General features: G+C 42.9%; 2 protein-coding genes across 2 annotated transcripts in view; both read right to left on the reverse strand.

Moving 5' to 3' along the window:
• Positions 1–2,105: 2,105 nt before the first annotated feature.
• LOC118422366 (kin of IRRE-like protein 1) lies at positions 2,106–6,115 on the reverse strand. The gene is made up of 6 exons (XM_035829886.1): positions 5,884–6,115; positions 4,646–4,752; positions 3,720–3,930; positions 3,051–3,176; positions 2,520–2,702; positions 2,106–2,110 (listed from the first exon to the last, which is right to left on the reverse strand). The coding sequence occupies exons 1-6, from the start codon at positions 6,113–6,115 to the stop codon at positions 2,106–2,108; spliced, it is 864 nt and encodes a 287-aa protein (XP_035685779.1).
• A 15,913-nt stretch (positions 6,116–22,028) lies between these two features.
• Positions 22,029–24,064, reverse strand: part of LOC118422367 (hemicentin-2-like) — a 43,118-nt gene continuing 41,082 nt past the window's right edge. Inside the window, exon 35 of the mRNA XM_035829887.1 lies at positions 22,029–22,951. Within this exon, the coding sequence (XP_035685780.1) occupies positions 22,910–22,951 (42 nt within the window). The 3' untranslated portion in view covers positions 22,029–22,909. The remainder of the gene's footprint in view (positions 22,952–24,064) is intronic.

The following is a 24,064-nucleotide window of genomic DNA, read 5'->3' on the forward strand; positions in this document are numbered from 1 at the left end:
GAGGCTTAGTACGTCTGTTTCATGTACACGGTTAAGCCCGCTGCACACCACTCTGTCATGGCCCTCTGCAATAACCAATTTAGCAAGACGAACGGGCTGTGAAGTTGCCTGGAAATTAGTTGTCCAATTTTCGTGTGGGATTTGTTGGCAGCAGTTTTACAGTGGTGTCGCGTCTATGCTGTCAGAATGGCTCTATTGATCCATATGCATATATGTGGAACAAGGTATGATTTATAGTTTGGGTTTAGTGAGGCCAGGAGAGACATGGGAGCATTTGGGCTAATTGGTGTGTAGCGTTATGTCTTCGTCTCTTGGTATTGATTTTTAAAACGATGCATCTGTACATGTAGTTATATGTGTGGCCCGATATATTCGAGGGATTGTATTTACCACCAGGCCCATTTTCACTGACAAGAACCACGTTGACATCAATGTTTAAAGCATTTGGCTGATATGACAGGAATACACCTACCCATAAAGTCAACGTCTTGGCAAGCGTATCTGTCGTTCAAAGACAATACAATTCTTTTTTTATAAAAAGAGTGACATACAACATCATGAAGAACCAAACGTCTCCCCAATATTGGACTTATCGGGATTTTAGACTGACTGATCCATTCTTTTCCAGCTCTCTGACCTAGTCGTTGTTAACACGTGACTTCCTTTAGGTGTGTCGTCAGCGATGGTTGAAGTGTAGTAGGAAGTCGATATCGCCGCCCTGGGTGGGAGAAGGCCATTGCTTCCGAAGATGTCTGACCAATTGATTACGTCACACGCACAGAAAGCCACGTGTCTTCAGCGATTGGATTAGGAAACTGAAGAAGACGGAGCTAGCCTGTCGAAAATTCCATTTCTTTTTCAGTTAGGGAATAGTTTTTCTCCTTAACATGTATTGTACCAGCTCGGGTGAACTGTCGTGCAATGCCTACAGCATGCTGTCCACGTCTGTCGCTGTGAGTGCACGACCCTCGCGGCCTCCTGGCGGAGATGGTGGCGCCGGCTGAGATCGCCTGAGGTGAGGTTTAGGAGGCAAGGCCAGCGGGACCTGCTGCAAAATGAAGAAAAAAAAAGAAGTTTTATTTTTTTTATGCATCAGTATATGAACATGTAACTTTGTACCTTGACTTTGCAATTTTTGGATAAAAACGATAAAAGAAAACATTGTGTATATCTTCCCAACATGCTAAATGCATTAGCCTGGGTACCATCCTATTTCTACTGGGGCTCCTTTCACTCGCTTTAGGGTAAACGCATAGTTGAAGCACAGAGGACGAAGTTTATTTACATCATAGCAGAAACTATGTGAGCTAAATAGAGCTTGCAGAATGTTAGATAGTTTAGGTATAATTAAGAAGTTGAAGAAAGAGTGAATTTGTCGTAGGGCACTCCTTGACTACAGATGCAGAAAGAAGTGGTAAATTATGATAATGAACGTGTCACGATGTGCTAACTGGTAATGAGTTGTATGTACTATGCGAATGTATGTATATGTGCCCAGGGGCACCTAAAAAAGGCAGTAGCGTGATAGTGTTTTTCCTGGTTACATAGATAAAATGAATGAATGAAATGAGTGAGTAGCCTAAAGGTAAAAGGTAAAGATAATCCCACAGGCTTTTCAGGGGCAGTGGGTTGTTACCCATCTAGGGCACAGTATATCTCTTGTCAGCGACTTTTACCCAAGAGAAATCATGAGCCTATTTTACACCTGGGTGGCGTGCGGAAGGTCTTCCAAGGTCTATCCAGCAATACCAAGAATCGAACCGTGCCCTATCGAGCTCTCTATTGCTTTGACTATGTGACCAAACCGTTTACCTCTTCTTCAAACCCGATCCCGTCCTCCCCGTCTGGCTGATGCCGCTCTATAGTAGCGTAAGGAGGGAGAGAGGCTGCGTGGCCATGGACCAGACCTGTGGTATAAAGATACTTAGAAATACAAAGGCAAATCAAACAACTCCAAACAAGCTGCAACTGTTAGTAGTGACACAAAGCAGTCAGAATTTCCCAGAGACGTGCGAGACGGCCAACGAAACGTTGGTCTTAAGGAAACAAATTATTATGAACAGAAAAGTTTTTTATCCAGTGACTTTACCAACCTGATGAAACCTTTAATCTATAAAAGAAATTTTGTATATTAAATAGATCATTATCACCGACCGGTTTGGGCTGAATCACGCTATTGCCGTGTATTGGGAACATTGTGAACACTGTTTGTGATCTTTGTCCAGTTTAGCTCACTGAAGACCTAATTTTCCAAGGGTGACAGAGATAAGATATGTGCAGTAATTACATGTTCACTGTATCCGGAAAATTTTACTAGCACAATTCTACAAGCATAATTAACAGTGCACCACGGCTTAACATCCTTTCCTAAGGACTGCGACCTTTTCCGGTAGCGTCCATGTCAGGTGAGCGACACAGCCGGCATTCGAGCTCCTAACGTTTTGGTCCATAAACATGCATTACGCACTGTGGATGTTTGCTTGGTCTGAAGCGTATGGTGTTTTCGTATTTCGACATACCGGAGTAGGTCAGGCCCACTGATGTCCAGTCTGTCTTGTCCACTCTGCGCGGAGGCCGCGGTTTGAGCGTGCCGTCCATCTCCTGTAGCTCCAGGTCCTCCACACCGGAGTCAATGGTGCCGGTTTGTTTGACGTACTTCGGGACTGGTGGCATCGGGCGAGATGCTTCTTTTAATCTTAGTGCTTAAGGGAAGTAAAGATAACACTTGATTGTTAGCAGGAGTTTCAAGACAGCCTCTTTATATTGCAACTAAGTATTGCTTACCTACATGTATAACCATCATGTGAGCGAAGCTTCATCATATCGCCCGATGCAATAATGATCTTGCAGCAACGGATGTGCGTAAAGCTAATTTGCTTGTTTGTTAAGGCATAGTCCCAGTTTATGATGCTCTATAGTCGTTTCGCTCACCCGGTGGTTTTACTCAATGGTACATGGCCGGGTCTAATGACACCTTATACATTTTGGGGAGGGTCATTAACCATCATCATGCATATTGGAAGCATTCAGATGTGTGTTGAGGAGCTTACCTGGGCGGTTCTTGTTGTGTCTCTGCCCTCGTCGTTTGGTGATTAGTAAACAACTCACGGCAATGACGGCAAGAACAGTCACCGAGACTGCCACAACGATGGTGATAAACAGCGTCTTGCTCGTCTCTGAAAGTAAACCATCGAGATACAACTAGATATTGATGTTGATAGCAAGGTTCTTGTATTGCCCCTAGGAACCTTCAGCTGTTCTAAAGTATTGTAACCTTTTATCCACAGACTTTTCTATCTGATAAAAAGTATTCACTGTATAGAGTAATGTATTCCAGTGATACTTTCCACAAAACGATCAATCATCAACAATATCTCGTAATATACTGAACAAATCAATATATTGGCCAAATGAAACGCGTTATCAAGCCTTACGCTGTATTTATCCATTCATTTATTCCTGTATTATATAGCGAGCTGTAGGTTACCAAGGCGTAACCATAGATTCCCCATTATTCCATTTATCTTTTAAAGTTTGTTTTCTAGATAAAACTCGTCAACAATATTTTAAAGGATAGGTATCTTTAGCCTGTAGGGAGGCATCTTGAAGAGAAAACATGTTATCTTACTCACAGTTGCGCGACATTCGCAAATCAATGAACAAACATTCCCTCTTGAAGCAACTTTTATCCTAACGGAAATGATGAGAAATCCCGGCACCTTTCACTTCAAGTTTGATGTCCCTCTGTACCGTTGAGAACATGTTGGAAGCCTTGCACGTGTAGGTTCCTTCGTGTGCCTTTGACACCATGGAGATGGTGAGTGCTGAAGACTTGCTCTGGCCGCCCTTAGTCTCCACGATGGCCATGCCGTTGTGTCCGGACCGTAGTTCCTTCTCCTGTCCCTGGGTGCCGCGCCAGATCCACACTATCTTCAAGTAATAAGGGGTGCAACATAACATATTATCGTCTGTATTGACTTTTAATTACTTTTAATTACTCTTTTGATTAAGTACTTTAGATGCTCCATCTTTGCCGTCTGTTCTCGATGCTTTTGAATAATTTCTTTTGAATCAAGAACAATTCTGTATATTTTACAATGTGGATTTTAATGTTCAAAGTCTAATGTTCTCCAACGCAAGTCAATAGACGGTACCATAGACTTTTTTTCAATTTTTTTGTATTGAATATTACAGTTGAACTATGATACATAACAAACAAGGCAATGGCACACATTTTTGGCGTTCTCACAGGAGTACTTTTAATGATCGGATTACATAGTCTCTTCTTTATGATTTTGAATCACCAGAAGACTCTAATCTTTGTGTGTATAACGTTGTTTCTTATGATGGTCAAAGTTTTATATTCTCATACCAACATGTGAATACTCCAACGTAATCCAACAGAGGGCACCATAAAGCTTCTGCATCATTCTACTCATTCTACTGCTCACTGAGTTACGTGCTCTATCTGTATTTCTTGACGTAACAAAGGCAGCATTGCTTTTTTGACGAAGACTGAAGATGGTTACTCGAATATGTTTAGATAAGTCCATTTTAGTTGGAGTAACAGGTCAACTTTGATACATAATCAGTTTAATCTTCTTATCCAGACTTAAATGTTGCTGTGTAATGTATAAAGTTCTACCTTATCCCCGAGGGGGTCCGCGATGACGTCACACGACAGCCTCGCTATCCCACCAGATATCACCGACATCATGCTGCCCGCCCGCTTCCCCACCATGATGGGTCTTCCTGCAGACACAGGATTTGATATAAGTTTTGCTTTGAAGTTCATACCCGGAAGGCTTACTGACAGTACATCTGTATCTGTATCTATATAGCCGGTGTCACAGCGATCTTGCCCACCAACGAGCTCGCCCCCTTCCCCAGGTCGCCCTGCATGAAGAAGATTTGATGTTTTGATTTGCTTTTAGTTTTGAAGTTTATACCCGGAGGCTTATTGAAAGTACATCTGGATCCGTATCTATATAGCTGGTGTAACAGCGATCCCCCCCCCCCCTCCCCAGCGAGCTAGTCCGCCCCCACCCCACCCCCGGTCGTCGTGCATGGATAGTATTTGTTGTTTGGTGTGATATAAGTTTGGTTTTGAAGTTCATACCCTGAGGCTTACTGAAAGTACATCTGTATCTGTATCTATATAGCCGGTGTAACAGCGATCTTGCCCCCCCCCCCCAAAAAGCGACCCCCCAGCGAGCTAGTCCGCCCCCACCCCACCCCGGTAGTCCTGCATGAATAGGATTTGTTGTTTGATGCGATATACTAGTAACTTTGGTTTTGAAGTTCATAACCTGAGGCCTAGTGAAAGTACATCTGGATCTGGATCTACATAGCCGGTATAACCGTCCTTCGGCGTAACACACTGGTCAGCTAATGGCAGAAACATAGGAGACACACATCTGATAGTGGACAGTTGATTGATCGACTAAAAAGACTCCTGTCTTAGCCACGTGAGACAATGAAGGCTAAAAAAAACTGGCCGAAACCTGTGGAATAACCCCAACAACAGTTTCAACACCAAACAGGTAGACAGCCACATGGATTGTTGTGAATGGTGGAATAGAAAATTTAGCAACTTGCTAAATGGGACTGTTTGCTTCAATATTTTGCTTCTGTTCGTCCTTAAATGTTGGAAAGTAGAGGTGGTGACGTTAAATGAACAGCTACAGATATAATATCTTTTTTTTTATTTCCCACCGCTTTAGACGTACAGGCATCAGTTTTCTATTCACGTTAGTCTTGTAACAAAGAACAATGAATAATTCAGTAGGTTGACGTAACGAGCGGTATTACAAGGGAACAAAGAGCTTAGCGATATCGATTTGCGTAATCTGCAGATCTGCAGGAAATTAATAGCAGTCGTACCGACGACGTCAACGTCTGCATCTCTGATAGCCTGCGGGAAGCCATCGCTGGTCGCCACGCACTGATACGTCCCCTCCACGTCGTAGCGTACCCGGTGGAACCGGAGCGGGTTCTCCCAGTACAAGGTTGTATCCTTCCGCCGCCAGCGGATCCGAGGCTTGGGGTTTCCGTAGGCCAGACATTCCAGTGAGAAGTCGTCCTGGCCGTAGAGAACCGTGACTTTCTGCTCCATGGCTGGATCTATCCCTGGAGGATCTGGGTTAATGCAAAAATGTTTATCAGAACTTGAAATAGGTGAACTGTAATTTCCAACACAAAAATTGGACTCACCTTAAGTCAGTTCGACTGCACAGCATCAGTTTTTGCCAAGGAATGAACAACAAGTTTGTGTTGGAAATTACAGTTAAACTATTTCAAGAATGACTACTACTAACACGGATAAGCTTTCTAGGTAAGGTTTACAGTTAAAACTTTTCACCACAAGCCTGGCGTATTCACTTTTGTCCTCAAGTGGACCAGGGTTTATTTTTATTGGCCGAGTTGACCAGAATGTTGGGCAATATTGACTAGGCCGAGTTGGTAAAGGGCCGAATCGTCCAAATTCCCGCTGCAAGAGATTGCTGCTAGTTGGTTTAAGTTAGAGTCATTCCTGCACTAGATGATGCATAGCATAGTGCCCATCTCCATTATAGTAATCCCTGAGGCCAAACAACTCTTTAATCGCTACAGCGAGGTAAAAAGACAACACCAAGAGAAGTTTTTAATGTACAAAACGTCCCTAGCATTCATCATCCACAACCATACTCTATACTTGACAACTATACACGCCCTAGAGCGACTAAGAGACTGGGAGGACCAACTCTCCGACACACTTAGCGGGCTGGGGGTCACCATAATCTAAGGGAGGTCTTGAGCCGAAAATATAACTTCCCTCATAGAGCTGTCTACAGTCGAAATACATCAGTTATATGCTGCCCGCGGATACTTGATTGATTGCCCTGTACTCTACAAATGATAGTCGCAGATAAGATAAAAAAATATAAACCTTAAAGTGCGTTAATCCATCATCGAAACTACATCAAAGAAATACATTTATACGCCATGCTGTATGTCATTCACGGCACTGATATATTACCATTAGGTGGGCAGCATATTGAGATTACGTGTTGGCTAGATCTACATCGCAATTTTACAACTAGCATGGAATACAGAGGTTAAGAGTGTTGATCCAACCCACTGTTACATCACTCGTGTATGTATCGTTATCAAATAATAATGCACAGATTATACGACTGTTAAGTCGGCTACCACTGAGTGGGTAGCATGATATTACGTGATGTTGGTCCTATTGAGGAACGGAAGATATTCTCGTACATTCAAACCTCGAATGATACAATACCTACCTACCTTCCTAGTCCCTTGACCGCCAGGTCGTTTGGGATAAGGTAGACAGTCAAGAAGGCAGAGAGCAGTCTCTAGACTCGTCTTGGTTATTCTTACTGGTTGTATAATGATAGTCACATTGATGATGCTAATGATGGTTTTAGCAATAATAATGTAATAGCACTTACAGAGCACATCCAGGCTGACGGTACCAACTCCGACAGGTGGGACCCCGTTGTCTGCGGAGCACTGGTACACGCCGGCGTCGTCTTTGCTGACTTTCGGTATGTATAACGAACTCCCGCTACAGAAGACAAAGTGCGATGATGACAGCCGCTTTATACCCGCAAATAAAGCAGGTACGAGTATGTCTGTGTGGCACAACGACTAGAGCGTTGGAATCAGAATCAGTAGGTCCCGAGTTCGCTATTCGCCATGCCCCTATCCCCGTGACGAGTGACATACACTGGGCCTCATGGCTAATCTGTCTAAAGGTGCCAAAAAACATCTACGGATTTGGTGCTGCCAGTATGTCAACATCTGCGCACTTGCCACTAAGACTTGTGAATTTCTTTATACCCGCAAATACACTCTGGATTGCTGGCATGAGCATGCTAGGAATATGTCATAGTCGTGGCGTCGTGTGTGGTTTTAACAGGAATAATTTGAGGCTCGGAACCAAGAGGTCCCGAGTTCTATACCCCCCTACCCCGGCGTTGTGCCGTTGAGAAAGGCACTTTACACGTCCTTCCTCACTTCACAGAGGTGTACAAATGGGTACCTGACTTTTACCGGGGAAGTAAAAGATTACCTTTACCTTTTGTCAGTACTGTGTATGTGGTACTGTTAATATGTGTTACTAACTTGAATGCAGTGCCTGACATTGTCCTCGTCTGTCTCAAAACAAAACAAAAATGTCATGAACTGTTATGTGCCGTTTCTCTTGAGTGCATGAACGTCATGTAAAATGTACTTTCCCCTTAATATACCTTGCTCCCTGTCTCATTAGATACTCCGAAGCAGCTGGTCCTGTTATATAACCTGTCTACATTAGCATTTTGTGACTAATGATACAGTCGTAGCTAATTTGTTACGTACTTAATTGGTCCCACATGAGCTTGTTCGATCCAATCATTGATCCAAACTTTCAAAACACATCAAAAGTTTAGCTCGTTAATGAACCTTTAGGAGTGCCATGCAGTTGCCATGTAAATTTAAATAACGTGTTATGTGAGAATAAGGCATGTACCCAACATTAATCGAAAACTTTTTTTCGAAGTTTACTTTTCTGTCACCGTAAAACAACACCCTTAAGTCCATGTGACCTTTGATCCAAAGTCACATGACTACGATAAGAAGTAATGAAACATGGCGGATGCCTTCAAAAGCTTTGGTTGGTGTGATTTGATTTGAGTTGAATCTCCATTACTGACTTGTACGTCACTATTTTTCGTCACTATGGAGTCCGGGTGAATGATGTGATTTGGACCATCGGACAGGGGGGGGGGGGGGGCATCCCCCTCTTCTTCTTTAAAAGGTGTGTTCTTTAAGAGTGTGGCTCCTGGGGGATAGTCCTAACCAAAATTAAGGTACTCACTTCATCTGAAGTAAGTAGGTAAATTCGTGTTAAGTGCATTTTCCAAGGGCAGAAGATCAGCGACACGGCAGCATCCCGGCCCGGGACCTGTGGGCCCTGAGCCAAACACGCTGCTGACCCAGTCTTAACTCAACTTTTACTCAGGGGTTCACGCACTTTACCAACAGAAACAAATACCCATATTATGCAGCTTACACAGACATACATACTCCAGACCAACCGTTTTCAAATTGATTGAACATTTTCCTGTAAAATCCTGTATGTACATATTTATTTATTTGTCTGATCCGTCACCCCACTGCTGTACTACTATGTTATTTGATCTCACATTGTTTTGTCCTTTGTTTATTTTATTTTCAAATGTCCTAGTGGTAATGTTAATATTAGCTTTGCTAGAGTGCATTTACCACTGTGTCTTGTCTTACATGTATACCAATAAAAAAAAAAGAATAAAAAACACGCTGCCGATTACGCCACGCGATCTCTTGTTGTGTGTCACTTCAGTTGACGAATCAGCACAGACTTCCTCGCCGTGCTTAACAGTTTGATTCTCCGTGTCAAATGATTGTTACTGCACCTGGCACATCCCCTAGTTGGCGAATACTTAGCTGTGTCTTTTGATACACATAATACCATTTTATATATAGTTTTAGGCTTATCTCAAGCTGGCACAGCATCCTTTTCAAACAGTTTTGGCAGACATCGGGATAAGTCTTACGTGATAGACTACCGTGTTTAAGTCCATGGAACGTGATTGTAATACATTATGATATATAGAGAGAGAAATAGGAATGAGATATGTTTTATTACTGTATGTTATACAACCGTATCGTGGTTGTACGGTGGCCTGTGGTGGCACACTGGCCTTGCGGTAACGTTTTTGACTCAGAAATGCCTGAAATGTGTACAAATCCCCGACAGGCTCCAATGTTGCGCCCTTGGGAAAGTCAATTCACACTGATTTCCTCACTAAACGCAGGTGTGAATGAGGAAATGGCAGTAAATGGAAGTACCGAATTTTGAGGAGAGCCATACCTCAAGCACACAAGCATAAAAGACACCTCCACACATACATGTGAAAGAGTTGGGGTTCATCCAGATGTGAGTGGATCAAATAGATTCGTTCGGATATGCAACCTGTACTATTTAGCATAAATCAGGAGGTTTACGCCATAGGACAATTCACTTCTACGTCAAAAACCGGGACCCAGCCGGGCAACTTTCGGGAACGAAAACTATAGAATAAAAGACACCAAACCACACAAGACGTAAAGAGAAAGGAAAGAGTCTTTGGCTAAAAAATTGTTTATATTTTTACGTACACATTTCTGTTTTTCGTTTCCACAAACAGCCCGACCGGGCCCTAGTTTGGAAATTTTACGTTAGCCCTATCGGGCATGCAATAAAAGAAATTAATGGAATACCTCATGGACCCTTGGTCCTGTGTCGAGTCGACCATCTTCCTCCAAGCGATGGTAGCTGCCGGGTTGCCCTCTGTCAGGCATGTCAGATTAGCAGGGCTGCCCACCAACACGTGCAGGGACGGCCGGGGAACCATCACTTCCGCTGGGTCTATAAACGTTTATACTTGTTAACTTTGACTTCCAAGCAAAATCCCTTTCCAATCCCATCTACGTTTCTTCCGATGTTATAAGGCATAGTAGGTTCCCACCAAATAAATTACCAAGTCGAATAGTACCATCAGCACCAAAGAGAATCTTTCATTTTTTTTCTACTGTAAATGTAGGGTTAACCAAATCTGTGGTGTACTCTATTTGGTAAGGCTTAGTTCAATCCTACCTTATAAACCACCGAGTGAGCAAAGTGAACGAGATTGTCAATAGTGATAATAATGTCAATGAGATGATCAATGAGGTAAGTGGCTATGTGAAAATGAAGCTTATTTAACATATACATATACATATCGGTCAAACAGTCAAACCTGGATTCAACAATGAGATAAAATGGTCGCTCAGAACAAAGTGGTTGGTCAGGACAGGGTGGGGGAAACCACGTACAAATGGATAGGGCTGTTTAAGGTGGCTTGTGGAGTTTATCTGTCCACGTTTGAGGTTGTATGATTGCATGTATGGCTTGGGGGACTCACAGTGTACTGCTAAGATGGTTGAGGCTACCAGTGCCGGGGTGAGGGTTGGGAAGCCTTGGTCTGCCACGCATGTCAGGTTGACACCGTTGTCCCATTTCGAGATCCTTGCTGAGATACTCTGGCTGGTGACGTCACCACCAACCCCATCATCGGCACGCTGTGGTGCCTCTATATGATCAGTGCCGTTGTACCTGTCCACGAGAGACTAAATGTTGGTCAATGAATGCAGTGGAAAATTGAATGCTTTACATTAATCAGCGTATTCATCACGGAACCGAAAGAAATAGATTATTTGCCACAGTTTTACTAAGCTTTCACTTTTAGGAGATCACCAAGAGACTAAGTTCCTACTAAATTTACAAAGCCCAGTCAGTATACAGAACATGACACAGTTCATCAACCACTGCCTTCAAAGAAGAAGTCAAATCCCACAATAGTAAATGAATTACCTTATAGTTGATTAGACACCAGTGCAGTGGTATGTACCCCATTACTTTACCTTGCTCTTACTTTGATACTGTAGATGTACTGTTAGGAGGCGGAAACTCCAACTAACAAAGCTGCATCTGCTGGGGCCGTCTTACACGTGGCAGTTCCAGCACCTGTGAGACTATGTGCGTCAGCAGACGAGAGGGTGGAGAAGGAATTGCACACCCCTCATTCACCTTAAAATACCATGTACATGTCAGGCAAACAGATCGCCGAACCCACCTCGGCAAGTGACTGTTTGTCTACTCATCTGTCAAGGCGACAGGAGAATCCGTACATTAGCCTTTGTGAAGGATTTTGTAAATAGAAATTATAGACTATACCAGGTGAGGCGAGGCGGGGGATGTCCACCTCTGGAACTGCAGGACAGGCGGAGCTGCCGTCCGGCCATGATGGGACTGTTGTCTCCGGAAATCATCGGTGGGCCGGCTGCTGGAACTGCAATACATATTTCAAGATGAGTGGTACCTATAGTGCTTCATGACCTACGTTGACTGTCATTGTGTAGTTTTCATGGAGATGCACATGCTTATTTTTATTATAGGACTTACTATTTCATAATCGTTTTGAAAACTGCACACTAAGCCGGTGTTACCCAGGCAACAATACAAGTTTACGGAAATGCGTTTTATGTAAAATATGCCATATGAAACCATGTGATTACAAAAGTTTGCTGAGGGCCGGCAGCCGGAACTACATTGTATGCATGGGGATGGAGTCTTAGAGTCATTGGTAGTATTCCTTCCCTTCGTCTGGTTTCGTAACGGTCTCCAAATCCCACAAGTAATCCAAGTTTGTACAATATCTTACCAACAACTGTGAGAGTTGCGTCCACTGGCTCTAGCCCGAAAGTACTGCAGCGATAACTTCCTTCATCTTCACGTGTTGCTCGTCGTATCTTCAGATGGAACTCGTTCTTCGACGCATCTCCGATAATTTCAAATCGTGGGTACTTTGGGTCAACCTTTCGATTATTTGCTATTACGCGAAAGTTTGGCGGCCCCGTCCAGGTAATAACGTCGCTCGCACCAAGGCCGCTAAAAGCACATTTCAAAACCACGGTCCTTCCTCGCAGAGTTGACGTCGACTGCGGCGGAACGCTGTACTTCACGGCATCCACTGCGAGTAAAGGGAATAAAGAAGACATTGAGTTTGGCCTCAATTTTATCAGTCTCTGTCAGCCACTCCCCTTAAGCTATCCTTCCGTGAGTGAATGGCACCTGATGCGGAATGTTATTGCGGTGACACCCTCTAACGTGATAACACGAGCGGGATGGAGTGCGGCAGGGTGTCGCAATAAAGATATCACTGTGGGTGTACATGTTTCAGTTGTGTTTGCGATTAGGTAGATTTCTTTTCTTCATGTAGAGCTTTTGGGCTTAGACTAGCAGTGATGATGTTTCAGATTGTGGTGCTAATTTATTTCTATTTCCATGTGTAAGTGGCTGTCGCAATAAAGATATCACTGGTTGTACATGTTTCAGTTGTGTTCGCGATTAGGTAAATGTCTTTTCTTCATGTAGAGCTTTTGGGCTTAGACTAGCAGTGATGATGTTTCAGATTGTGGTCCTAATTTATTTCTATTTCCATGTGCCAGTGGGTGTCGCAATAGAGATATCACGGTGGGTGTACATGTTTCAGTTGTCTTGGTGATTATAGGCTTTTAAACTTCGCCGAGATGGTTTTGTTTTTTTGTGTCCGTTAGTAACCTTGAATGGCCTGAATGAATTGTCGTAATATTTGATATGTGGGTTGATTCAAATTAAATGAAACCTCGAAATAATTTGATGTTTGGCCGGCTGGCGCCTTGTAATGGTGCTGCAGCGGTACGATCTTTTTTCTTTCATATCTCTCATGTTCTGGACATGCTATGGTAATGTTTTCCTTAGGGACAGATTGCTCTTGATCTGAAAGTAGCACATTTTGGTCTCAGACTATCTGTGATGCTGATGTCGATTTTGGTCCAGATTTACCATATTTCAATGTGTGAGATCAAATGTACAAGCATTCATATAATCCATTTAGTTTGATGAGACTGTTTCAATAATGATATCGCGGTGGTTAAGTGAGTAGTGGTGCGTGGCGGTTAGGAATAAGCGGCGAATTTTGGATAAGTGGATAAATATGTCGGGAGTTGGTGATTCACTTCAAATCACCCGGATGGAGGCCTGGCGAACCTCTGTCTCGTGTCAGCCTCATGGTGATCTACATCATTCACCCGGACGGGTGTGTCACCCTGTAAGGGGCGGTATAACCCGTCGTGTGCGAACATGTGCGAACATGTACAGGGTTAGCCCTTGATAATAGCCTACGGCTAGTTGGGCAGCCCTGGCTGTTTGTAAACAGCTGGATAAATGAATAAAATAAATATGTGAATCCAGATGTTTCAGACAGCACTGTCGTCCGTGACTGGAGCAGAATCTGGAGTTTACCCCAACTCTGAATTCATATGGAAATAAGGTGAGGGAAGCTCTAAGATGGTTGAAAATGAAGCCAAGGCTTGTTTAAAAATCTATCCGGTTGCTTGTAATGAGTAATTGTTAGTTTGCCTATCTTACCTGGTCGCCCTGCCTTCACCGACGTTTATTTTTTTTTTTTACTATCAGTGATACTGATTTTGGTTCTGGTTTAAATTTACTTCATTTACATGTGTGAGCTTAGAAATTCATATCAGTCATGTCGTTTTATCAGTTTATTCCTTAAACTCATATATCAGGTAAGTTTCAATAATGGCCAACCTACAAACGAACGTGCCGAGATTGCAAATATACAACATATTAATGTGACATTGCGCAGTATTTTGCCCTTCGGAATAATGTTGGAATTCAGCCCCCGAGGAATCTAAACCCATTTCATAGTTAGATGATGGGAACGGTGGAAAAGACATCCTCAAACAGACAAGCAGTTATTGGTGTTTAAAAATGATAAAAAACAGCAAGTAGTTAGTAGAGAAATACTTTTCTATTCTAATAATTGCAAAGGAGCAGTAATTAAAATGATTTCCCTACATTTAATACAATAAAGGTATGGCAGAGTAATAGCCTATAATAATAGCCTATAATAATAGCCTGAGATATGATTGGTATCAAAGTCATTAGAAGATACTTTTTCTGTCTTAATATATGAGAGGAACAATAATACGCCACGGTACGACGGAATAATACGCCACGGTAATGAGATTTATAAAATGATTAGTCCATGTCTTATGTGTCTTCGTTAACTCTCCTCTCCTTTCTAATTGCCACTGTTTGATATGAAGCCCATGTTTATACTCGCAATACCAAAAAGACGTTGAGCTACTACTCTCCGCTCAAACGACCTCGGTAGACGCTTGGTTCCGGCTCGTTTGATGCATTTGATGGAAACGATCTGCGAGGCCAGTTGGAGAGAAAAAAACTGCCACTCAAAGGACATTGAAAAGAGCAACAAGGCTCAGCGAGCCGTGGATCCCTGGCACATGGATGGAGATTAGTGGCTGGCATTTATGGATGGTGGTCACTAATGTAACCGGAGCAGTTTTGGGTTTCTGTCATGCGAATCAAATCCTTATGCATCACTGCGCTTCTCGCCATCAAACACTTCCAGGCGTGAAGTGGCCATTTTACATCAAGCCCGGGGAAGTTTTCCAGTCTGTGCAGGTAGCATGGGAAGGTATTTAAATCACTGTCAAATTAGTAACATATTGCATTCTATTGTTCATAAAGAAAACCATAAAGAAAGCAGTATTGCGCACACCTACGTGACAAGCATAGTTATGTTTTTTCTCTCTGCGACGAAGGCACAAGAGAGTCTATGTTGTAACGTATTTAGATCTAAGTTTACAGGCGCCAAGATGTAACTTGTGATTGTGTTTCTTTTAACCATCTAGACCCGACAGCAAAGCAAAGTAATGAATGACTGAAAGTGTGAATGAATGCATGGATGAATGAATGAATGGTTTATTAATGTAAGGTCTGGTAGCCTTATGACTGAAACACTTTTTACTTAAAAGGGAATTGAAATTACACAGACATAAAAACATGATAATTCCGATATCATAAAAGTGCTATCATAATGGCAGAATCCTTACACATTCATAGTCCTATGGAATGTACGAATGTATACCATCATAACAACTAACCCAGGCATCGGAGAAGGCAAGGCGACTATGAGAAGGGAAGCGGCGACCATGTATTCATCAGGAAAGAACAGATCACTTGGGGGAATACATATATGAAAAGGTCCTGCCGTGGCATTCAATTCTGCACAGGCGAACTATGGGCACCGGCCTCGGCTCACAATGTCGGCACGATTGATGGGCTGGGTCGGGACCAAATCAAAGCTCTCAACTAATGTCATCGGGGTTAGGAAGGAGGTCAAGCTGGGATTGCATTGACGAGTCAGCATGCAGGACCCGTCTGACTGACGGACTAAAGGAGAGATGGCTGTTCCGGAGTCCTGACAGCAAACGTAGCGAAAGGCTACGGACCGTTAATCGGCAGCTAAGCCGACATTATAGTGACATAAACAAATAAATCTAGGTTAGCGCCTCACGAGCGCAGGGCACCATCGGTCATTGGATAATCACTTGGCAGGTTCTCGCCTTCATTGCCTTGGAAAACGGGGTTAAGCTTGTAGAACCGCACAGCCATACGTGGGGAATAATGTTTTGATATCGACAATAAAAAAGGGACAGCGTTAACTCCTCAAAGATGTAACGTTACGTTTTAACGTATAGACAACACGCAGCACCCTTACGCACACGCTCGCTTCTCTTCTTCACCAGACTGTCAACGGTTAAAGAAGAAAGAGACTTCTAGCAAAACACGAAAAGAGGAAGACTTAACGGTTGATTTGATAAGAAATACCTGCAAACGATGCCGCCAAAGCCAGGAGAAGACAGGAGACCCGGTGAGGCGCGCCGACCGTCGCCATGCCGCTGCTGTATATACCTGTACGTGAGCGTCACAGCGCCAGGTGCCGGGAGGCAGTGGGGGAGCCGGCGTGTCTGAGCGTCGTGTTTCCAGGCATCTGCCAATAGTATCTCTTCAGGGCCATTCGCACACACATCACGACCGTCATGTTCGGGTCGATAGCACATTAAAGTTCATATGTGCGGTTCTCGCAGCTTATACACAAAACGTAGACGCAAATTGCGCGTTGTGCGAGTAAAGTGTTGTCTTTGTGAACGAAGCCACGTCACCCGGAGAGTCATCCCCATTAACGCTACATCAAACGACAACGAGAGATGCAGGTAGAAAGTGTACTTGATATTCAATTATGTGCCTGGAGCGGCGCGGAGTGATGGATGGGGGTCAGACGTGTTCACTCCAGTTGATAAATCCATGTCGGAGGTCGGGCTGCAAATTTGGGCGAAATGATGAAAGATGGATCGTGCTTCATGTCATGTTTCCCCAGGGCGAAGTCGCGTCACACACCTCTCTCACCCCGGTCTCTATGTACGCGGTGATAAGCTGCGAGTCCTGCAGGCACGTGGGGACTTCTGAGCTGACAAAAGGCTTCTTACACAGGATGTCATGACTCTATCTCTATACCAGACCCCGGTGATACCTACCTACCTGCAGCACCCTGCCCCGGGCACACCGGCATGCAGATACTCTCCCTATGTTTTATTTTGTATTCCGCCAGTGGGTTGGTTTCCCAGGCGTAAATGTGTAATATAATCCCCAGAGCTTTGCCGATCCGTTACCCCCGATAGGCAACCACCTAATGGTGAAGAGGGTGTTTGATACAAATGTCTCCACATAAATTTAGAGCAACAACACTTAATGGTATGTAAAAAGACTTAATGAATCGATTAGGTCTTTCCACGAAAAGTTATTTTCACACTGTGGTGGTGGAAGGTCTTTATGCGATGGTTAGACAAAGGAAGAGTTACGCCTATCGGCTGCAACATTCGTCGGAAATTAGTTTGCAAATTAGGTTCCGGATCCCTTATCGCAAGACATCAGAGGCGGGGAAGTATCAAATATAAGTCTTCTCTGAAAGGGTGCATCTGTAGAGGTTAATCTAAAGACCTACTGTTTTAAGATAAGATTCAGAACAAGTATGCATAGATGTGACAATTGATTCGAGTTTTTATTGAATATGAAAAATATTTGTAAATGTAAAGTTTATTGCAAATTCTTGCTCGTGGGCTAATTGCAGGTAACATAAAAGATTCAAACTGTGTAAAAAAAACAATATCAAAGGTGTCTACTCTAGTCTAAAACTAGTAAAATCTAACTCTAGATCCTGGGTTATTGGGGTCGACTTCTTTTTCGAAGACAGTGGAAGACGAAATATCCCACCTTTTTTGGCGGTGAATGTTAAAACGTTTGGATGGATTTCATATCAATCCGTAGGTGTACGGAGCTATGGACGTACCTGACAGCCTGCAGGTTAAAGCACCCTATGAAATACAGCGCAACAAAATTAATGACAACCCTTGTAATAGCCTCTATCTACTTGCATAGCCTTAGCAGTATTTTGCACCGCATATGCCACTCTAGAAACGTATAATCTATGAATACATAAATGAAAAGTAAAGCGAACATCCTTTTTATTTGAAAGCCGGCAGCAAGCGCATCTATAAATTATAGGATATGCTGAAAAAAGGCGTAAATCCATTCGCTTGAAGGACTACCCTCTCAGTCTTTCATATCCATATCCGTGTAGCTACTCCGACAATTTGAGAATATTGTTGATTTCCTTCGCAAATAAGGTTATGTTCTTTGGTGGACATGTTTGTTTGTCTGTCTGTCTACCTGTCTCTCTGTCTATCTTGTCTGTCTGTCTGTATATCATAACTCGAGCAGTCGTAAATGGCTGTGTGTGAGGTGAGAGTCTGTAACTTGGCAGGGCATAATTATGGAGAAGATTATATCGTAGCACCTGGCGGGTTTCTATGGTATTGCAGTGGGATTTTCAGTATTGAAAATGACTCCGCATTTAACCGGGATCTGCGGTTTCCTATTGTGAAAGATAACAACCAACTACAACATCATTCGACTGAAATGCGCTTTTGTGAGGCTTAGGAATGATCTTGTGTTTCATTTTTACCGAACCTAGCAAGCTCCTGCCGAACCTAGGATTTTTGGTCGACCGCTGGCAAGGGACATAGAACTTACGATTGACATTTGAGTGATATCAATTCACATCAGCCTTCCTGTATTTCACTCTCTAAACAGATTAGGGATTCTCACAGTGGATGTAAGAACTTGTTCTGATTATTTGAATATTTGTGCTTATAAAAATGTATTTCATTGTATTCTTCTTCTGCCCATTACACTTCAGGTTTACATTGGTAAAATAAATGGATTTGATGTATCAACAAAGATATAAAAAGAAGAAAAAAATCCCTGCCTAACAACCCTGGTTTCTGTTTCATAGACGTAGCCGGAAGCATAACATTGCCTGGGTCCTGAGTCATGCGCACCGAAACGCGTCAATGACCATGAAAAATGGAAAGGTCTTCCTCGAACTTTAATGCTCATTTTCTCATGGATCTAACGAAATTGAACCTTAAAGGTAGAGAGAGAACGCTCGCCATATTTCATGGGAAGAGTTCAGAGAAGTGTATGCAGGCAGAAAATAGTCTTGCCATAAATGGCCATATATTTGCCTCCAATACTTAGATACGACCAACTCACCGTATCCAGGACATGCCGCAGGTATGTGCATCATTGATGCCCTAGTCTGATGTATATACTTGCGTTTAGGCCATTGGATATGATTAATGTTCATAGATAATGCAACCTCAAGAGCTATTGTAACATCAGCAAGAAAATACATGTTTCCTTTATATCATCTAGCCTACTGCGCGACTGCGCGATCCCAGACACCCCTTACATCGGCATCAGGAGGTTCCCCGAAGGCTGAGATCACGCTGAAGTTTCATGACGGTCCAAGGCTTGGGGGAAGTACCTCTAAATACCTTCAAGTCAGAGAGGTGGAAAGAGAGCGACACAAACAACAACGAGGCACTGCCACCCCCCAGTGAGGCACTTCCCCCTGGAGCAGACCTACCGAGGAGGGACTGAGCAACTCTAAACAGAGCCAGGTCAAAGGTGCCAAAAACTGGTGATAACATGCTGAAATGGGGCAAATCCATGTGGAGACGAACCACAAGCAATACAACATCTGATGCAACATTGTGAGCTCGGCCCCAGATGTTCAGACAGTGACCCGAGAGAGGCCAACGAGGCGGTCCGCTGTTGGATTGGGAGTTGGAGCGGCAAGATATGATGATGGTGATCCAGCCTACTGGACGACTATGAGGCTCTGCTTGTTCCTACCCACTTACATTCATATACTTAAATATCTTGTGATCAGCCCCGCCAACTCTGTCCTACCACTTGCTACATGAAGCAATCGACTGATTCTTTACCATTAACCATTGTTCCAGCCGCCTGGTCCAGGTCATAGACTTTATTTGCTTGTAGAAGAGGGACAAGAAATGGAGCAAAAACAACATTTTGCCTCTACTTAATAGCTTGTCAAATGACTTCTGCATCTGTATCTATATAGCCGGTATAACCGCCGTTCGGCGGTTAAAACTACCAAGAGAAGATGCCCCTACTGTGCTAGGTGATAACAAATTCCACTCTACGATAGTTCTGGGAAAGTACGAATTTTGAACACATCAATTCTAGGTCGGTGACTCTGGTATTTGACTTCAAAACAAGTTGGGCTAGCCGTAACACCAATAAATATATACCATCATTTTCTGCGTGCAAAGTCTTTTGTGCTCTAACTGTTTTGTTATTGGTTTACCGGCCCGTGATACTAGGTAGATTATCGTGTCCATTGTTGTGCAATAATCATTAATCAAAACAACAACGTTACCTTGAGTGGTCTTCCCATATAAAGCACGGAATAAGAGACATATACAGTACCAATCCATGAACAATCAGATGCTTTATTATTGATAAACGTCTTTTACAGTAAGCGGCTGAATTAGTTAACATTTAAAAAATCGGAATACATGTTATTCTATGAAATTGTCATGACGAGGATAACATAGATTTGGCAGGAATAACACCATTGTCATTATCACACAACGTTACAACTCTCCTGTACATACACCTGATCAATCAACCAGCTAAAGGTTAAATTGCCAAAATATTTCTCAGCAGAACAAGCTTTAATGGATTTAATGCATTATCGTTATCGTGAGTTACTTGGTGTTACACGTAGCCCTAAATGCACAGTGACACCAACACTAACACAATTTCTTTTCTAGTCCCGGATTTCTCCCTAGGCAATCCGCACAGACGTAACAACGTTTACGTTTACTCATCGATCGATCCATTCTACCTCATTACGAACTATCAAGTACCGCAGGAAAGTTGCTTCATTTACCTGAGCTGTGAATAATCACTGTTTCAGCGCTTCAGCTCTCCTCACAATCCATTATCTGTATCGTCTACATGTGATAGGAATGCTCACACAGAATGCCAAACGACAATTGAAGGAACAAACTCATGCTAGTCTGTCTCCATGAGGCCATGTTGATTGTGTGGATGACGTCCGCGCGAGCATCAATCTTCGGCCGTTTACAAAAAACAAACAAAACGTTTTCAATCATACTGCAAATCGTATAAAGCAGCTCTAAGGGAGACTATATTTACCATGGATTGCAAATTAAATATCGGAAAACGTATACTATGTCACAGAATATTCCGAGGTGTAATTTACGTCAGAAGAAAGAACAAAATAATGAAGAATCTATTGTTCTGTGTGTTCAGTCATACAATGTATGTTCGACGTTCCTGGCTGCTTAGATTTCATATAATCATAATGAACGCAACTTTGGTCAAACTTTTTTATTCACAAGCTCGCATCAGTTTTGGGTTCCCAGATGATGTCATGCGTACAATTAAAGCAACATGGCCTTACTCAGGATGCCAAACGACAATTGATCGAACAAACCCGCGCTAGTCTGTCTCCATGACTACGGAATCATTGACTGGAGAATCACACGACACAACATTACCCGTGCCGTTCATTTTACACGCTGGTGACAATGACGCTCTATTGCCACGCTCAACTGCTCACACCACATCTATCGCATTTACACCACACTGATCACCTGACAGGAAAATAACTTCCTGAATATGTACATTAGACGCCAACAGACAACGAACAGATGGTAAGATCGACACGAAATGTTGGTAAGATCTACAATGAGTATCTACTTGCTGAGTAAGGACGCGGTCGTATGGTCGGTAAATTCCGGCGTTTTGGATGACAAGCATGTCTGTCTCCTGCAAAACCCAACAGTCTTGGTACACAGAATGTTGTTTTGGATCCATGCCGGTAGTTGTTTCTGTCACGGCCTGTGGTATCAAACTTGTAACACGTTCGCACGACCTATGTGACCGCTCCCTAAGCTGTGTTTATCGTGAATGTATCTCCAGAACAGTCTTAATCTCTACATCGACTACATATATCTGACTCAAGCCATATGTGTACGTGTGTACATCTTTGTATGAACTGTCAAGTGCTGAAGAGAATCAGTCGCTCGCACAAACACCCAGGTCAAGTTTTGCTGATCAACTATCAGCTGACAAACGTACAATTACATGCACGTTTCGTCAATCCTATATTTTGCACGCAGTCAATAACGCATTTGTGCGGTTTATTCAACATGATGTATCCCTTTTAACGTATAATCTACAGACCGTACTCGTTTATAATGATGGAAGGCCTGAGATATTGGTATCGAACGTTTTCAATTGACTTACGCTACAACAGGAAGACCGTGCATTATGAAGTGCTGTGCCTTTATGCAGTGGCATGGTCAGTGGAAACCTAGACAACTAGAACAATCATACATGTGGATGGATCTACATGCGTTACCTATTCCATTTCACTTTTTTTTCTATTTATATATAAAGAAATATCAATGATTATAGGTTTAGTTGGTACACACAGCTGACGAGCAGTGCCACCAAGTAGTTCTTCCCTTCACTATTTATTAAAGAAGCTTACCAACACATCTGAAACCATTCACATTATTGCTGCTATTTAAAACACATTGAATTACATCGGAAGTTCAAAGCTGTACAAAGAAGCAGTTATGATGGTGAATCTTGCGAGAGTCTCCACCAGTCCGACCTTACTGCAGTTCTATGTCCCGCCTGCTGGACCTGGCATGTACACATTGCCATTATCACTGATGCTATTTAAGACACATCAGATTAAATCGGAAGTTCAAAGCTAAACACATGAAGGTGAATCTTGCGAGAGTCTCCAACAGTACGACCTTACTGCAGCGCTATGTCCCGCTTACTAGACCTGACATGTACACATAGAACAAAAATCGAAGTAAGATTATAGAGGTCATCAACAGGTCAATATGCAGCGCCGGCCTGCCCCCACAGCTGCGACGTTCACGGGCGATGTCACTCAAGCGTCGTCATTGGAAACCAGACAGCCACAGCTGTATCGTCCGGGAAGGCTGTCCATCAACCCATGTCATTGGATACCGGGGAACCCAAGGGGGCAACCTGCAAAATCAAATTGAACGACCCGTTAAACTCGCGCGGCGACTTCACTGCGATCACACTGCGACCGTGCGATCTGACAGAGAGCTCAACGGATTTTATGGATAAAAAAAACTAATCTTATTACACTTTGCATACTTGCTGGCTTTTTTGGTTATGCTTTTTTTATATTCTGAATGATATTTCAACTTTGAAATCAAGACTAACAGATCTACTTAAAGTCGCAGCGAGGTCGCATCGCAATTGCCATCAAGTCGAATGGGAACCTCACTGCGACCAGCTTGCGACCGTGCGATTTGACAAAGCGCTGAACGAGTTTCATAGATGGAAAATTAATGGCTTAATGTTTGTATGTTGTGTTGCATTTTTGATTATTAAATCATGGGTCACAAATCTACATTTTTAAGCCCCAGCGGGATTACCGTCTAGTCGTTAGGGGCCTTAGTCCCTTGAAGCCAATAAGTCTCTCGCGACACGTTTATTGCAAACGATGTGCCTGGAGGCGGGTTTAACACAGTCGACATGGGATTCCAGATGGTAAGACGGGTTGATCTTTGATTGCTCTCAGACAAGGCCGGTTTTACCCGTTCTTATCTCCCCGTTCATCTCCGCTCCTCGTTGCTGCCGGAACGAGCAGTTTACGCGGCATGAAAGCAATAGTTGGCTCAGAGGCTCACTCAATTTTCCTCCATGACGAGTTTGATGGGATAACGTAAGGGGACCCTCAGTAGAACAACTTCTGCTTTTACTGGGGAGGGGGTGAATGAAAATCAATTTTGGTCCACGCACTAAAGAAGTGTACAGTTTTTTGCCTTTATCTCTAGCTTTTCTGTATTCCCCACTTTAGACATGTACACACGATGGTAGCACCAAAAATATTATACTCCTTATAAATTTTGACAAACCGACTCTTTGATATATATATATATATATATATATATATATATATATATATATATATATATATATTGGGTTCACCACAAAACAAGACTCAATGAGCCACTCAGAGTAACGTTTGGGCTACTGTGCTTGATTGTGTCGACAGATATTTGTTTACTTTTGATTTGAAAACGTTTAGATTCTATCCCACAATCCCATTGAGTTGATTGTGATACC

This window comes from Branchiostoma floridae, chromosome 9 (assembly GCF_000003815.2).
Source record: "Branchiostoma floridae strain S238N-H82 chromosome 9, Bfl_VNyyK, whole genome shotgun sequence".
In the NCBI taxonomy this organism is placed as follows: Eukaryota; Metazoa; Chordata; class Leptocardii; order Amphioxiformes; family Branchiostomatidae; genus Branchiostoma; species Branchiostoma floridae.

Coding starts and splice junctions, on each gene's coding strand:
- LOC118422366 (XM_035829886.1), bottom strand. CDS start 6,115: ATGGAGCAGAAAGTCACGGTTCTCTACGGCCAGGACGACTTCTCACTG. Junction 3,931..4,645: donor CGGACCCCCTCGGGGATAAG/GTAGAACTTTAT, acceptor TATTACTTGAAG/ATAGTGTGGATCTGGCGCGG. Junction 2,703..3,050: donor ACACAACAAGAACCGCCCAG/GTAAGCTCCTCA, acceptor ACTTCCCTTAAG/CACTAAGATTAAAAGAAGCA.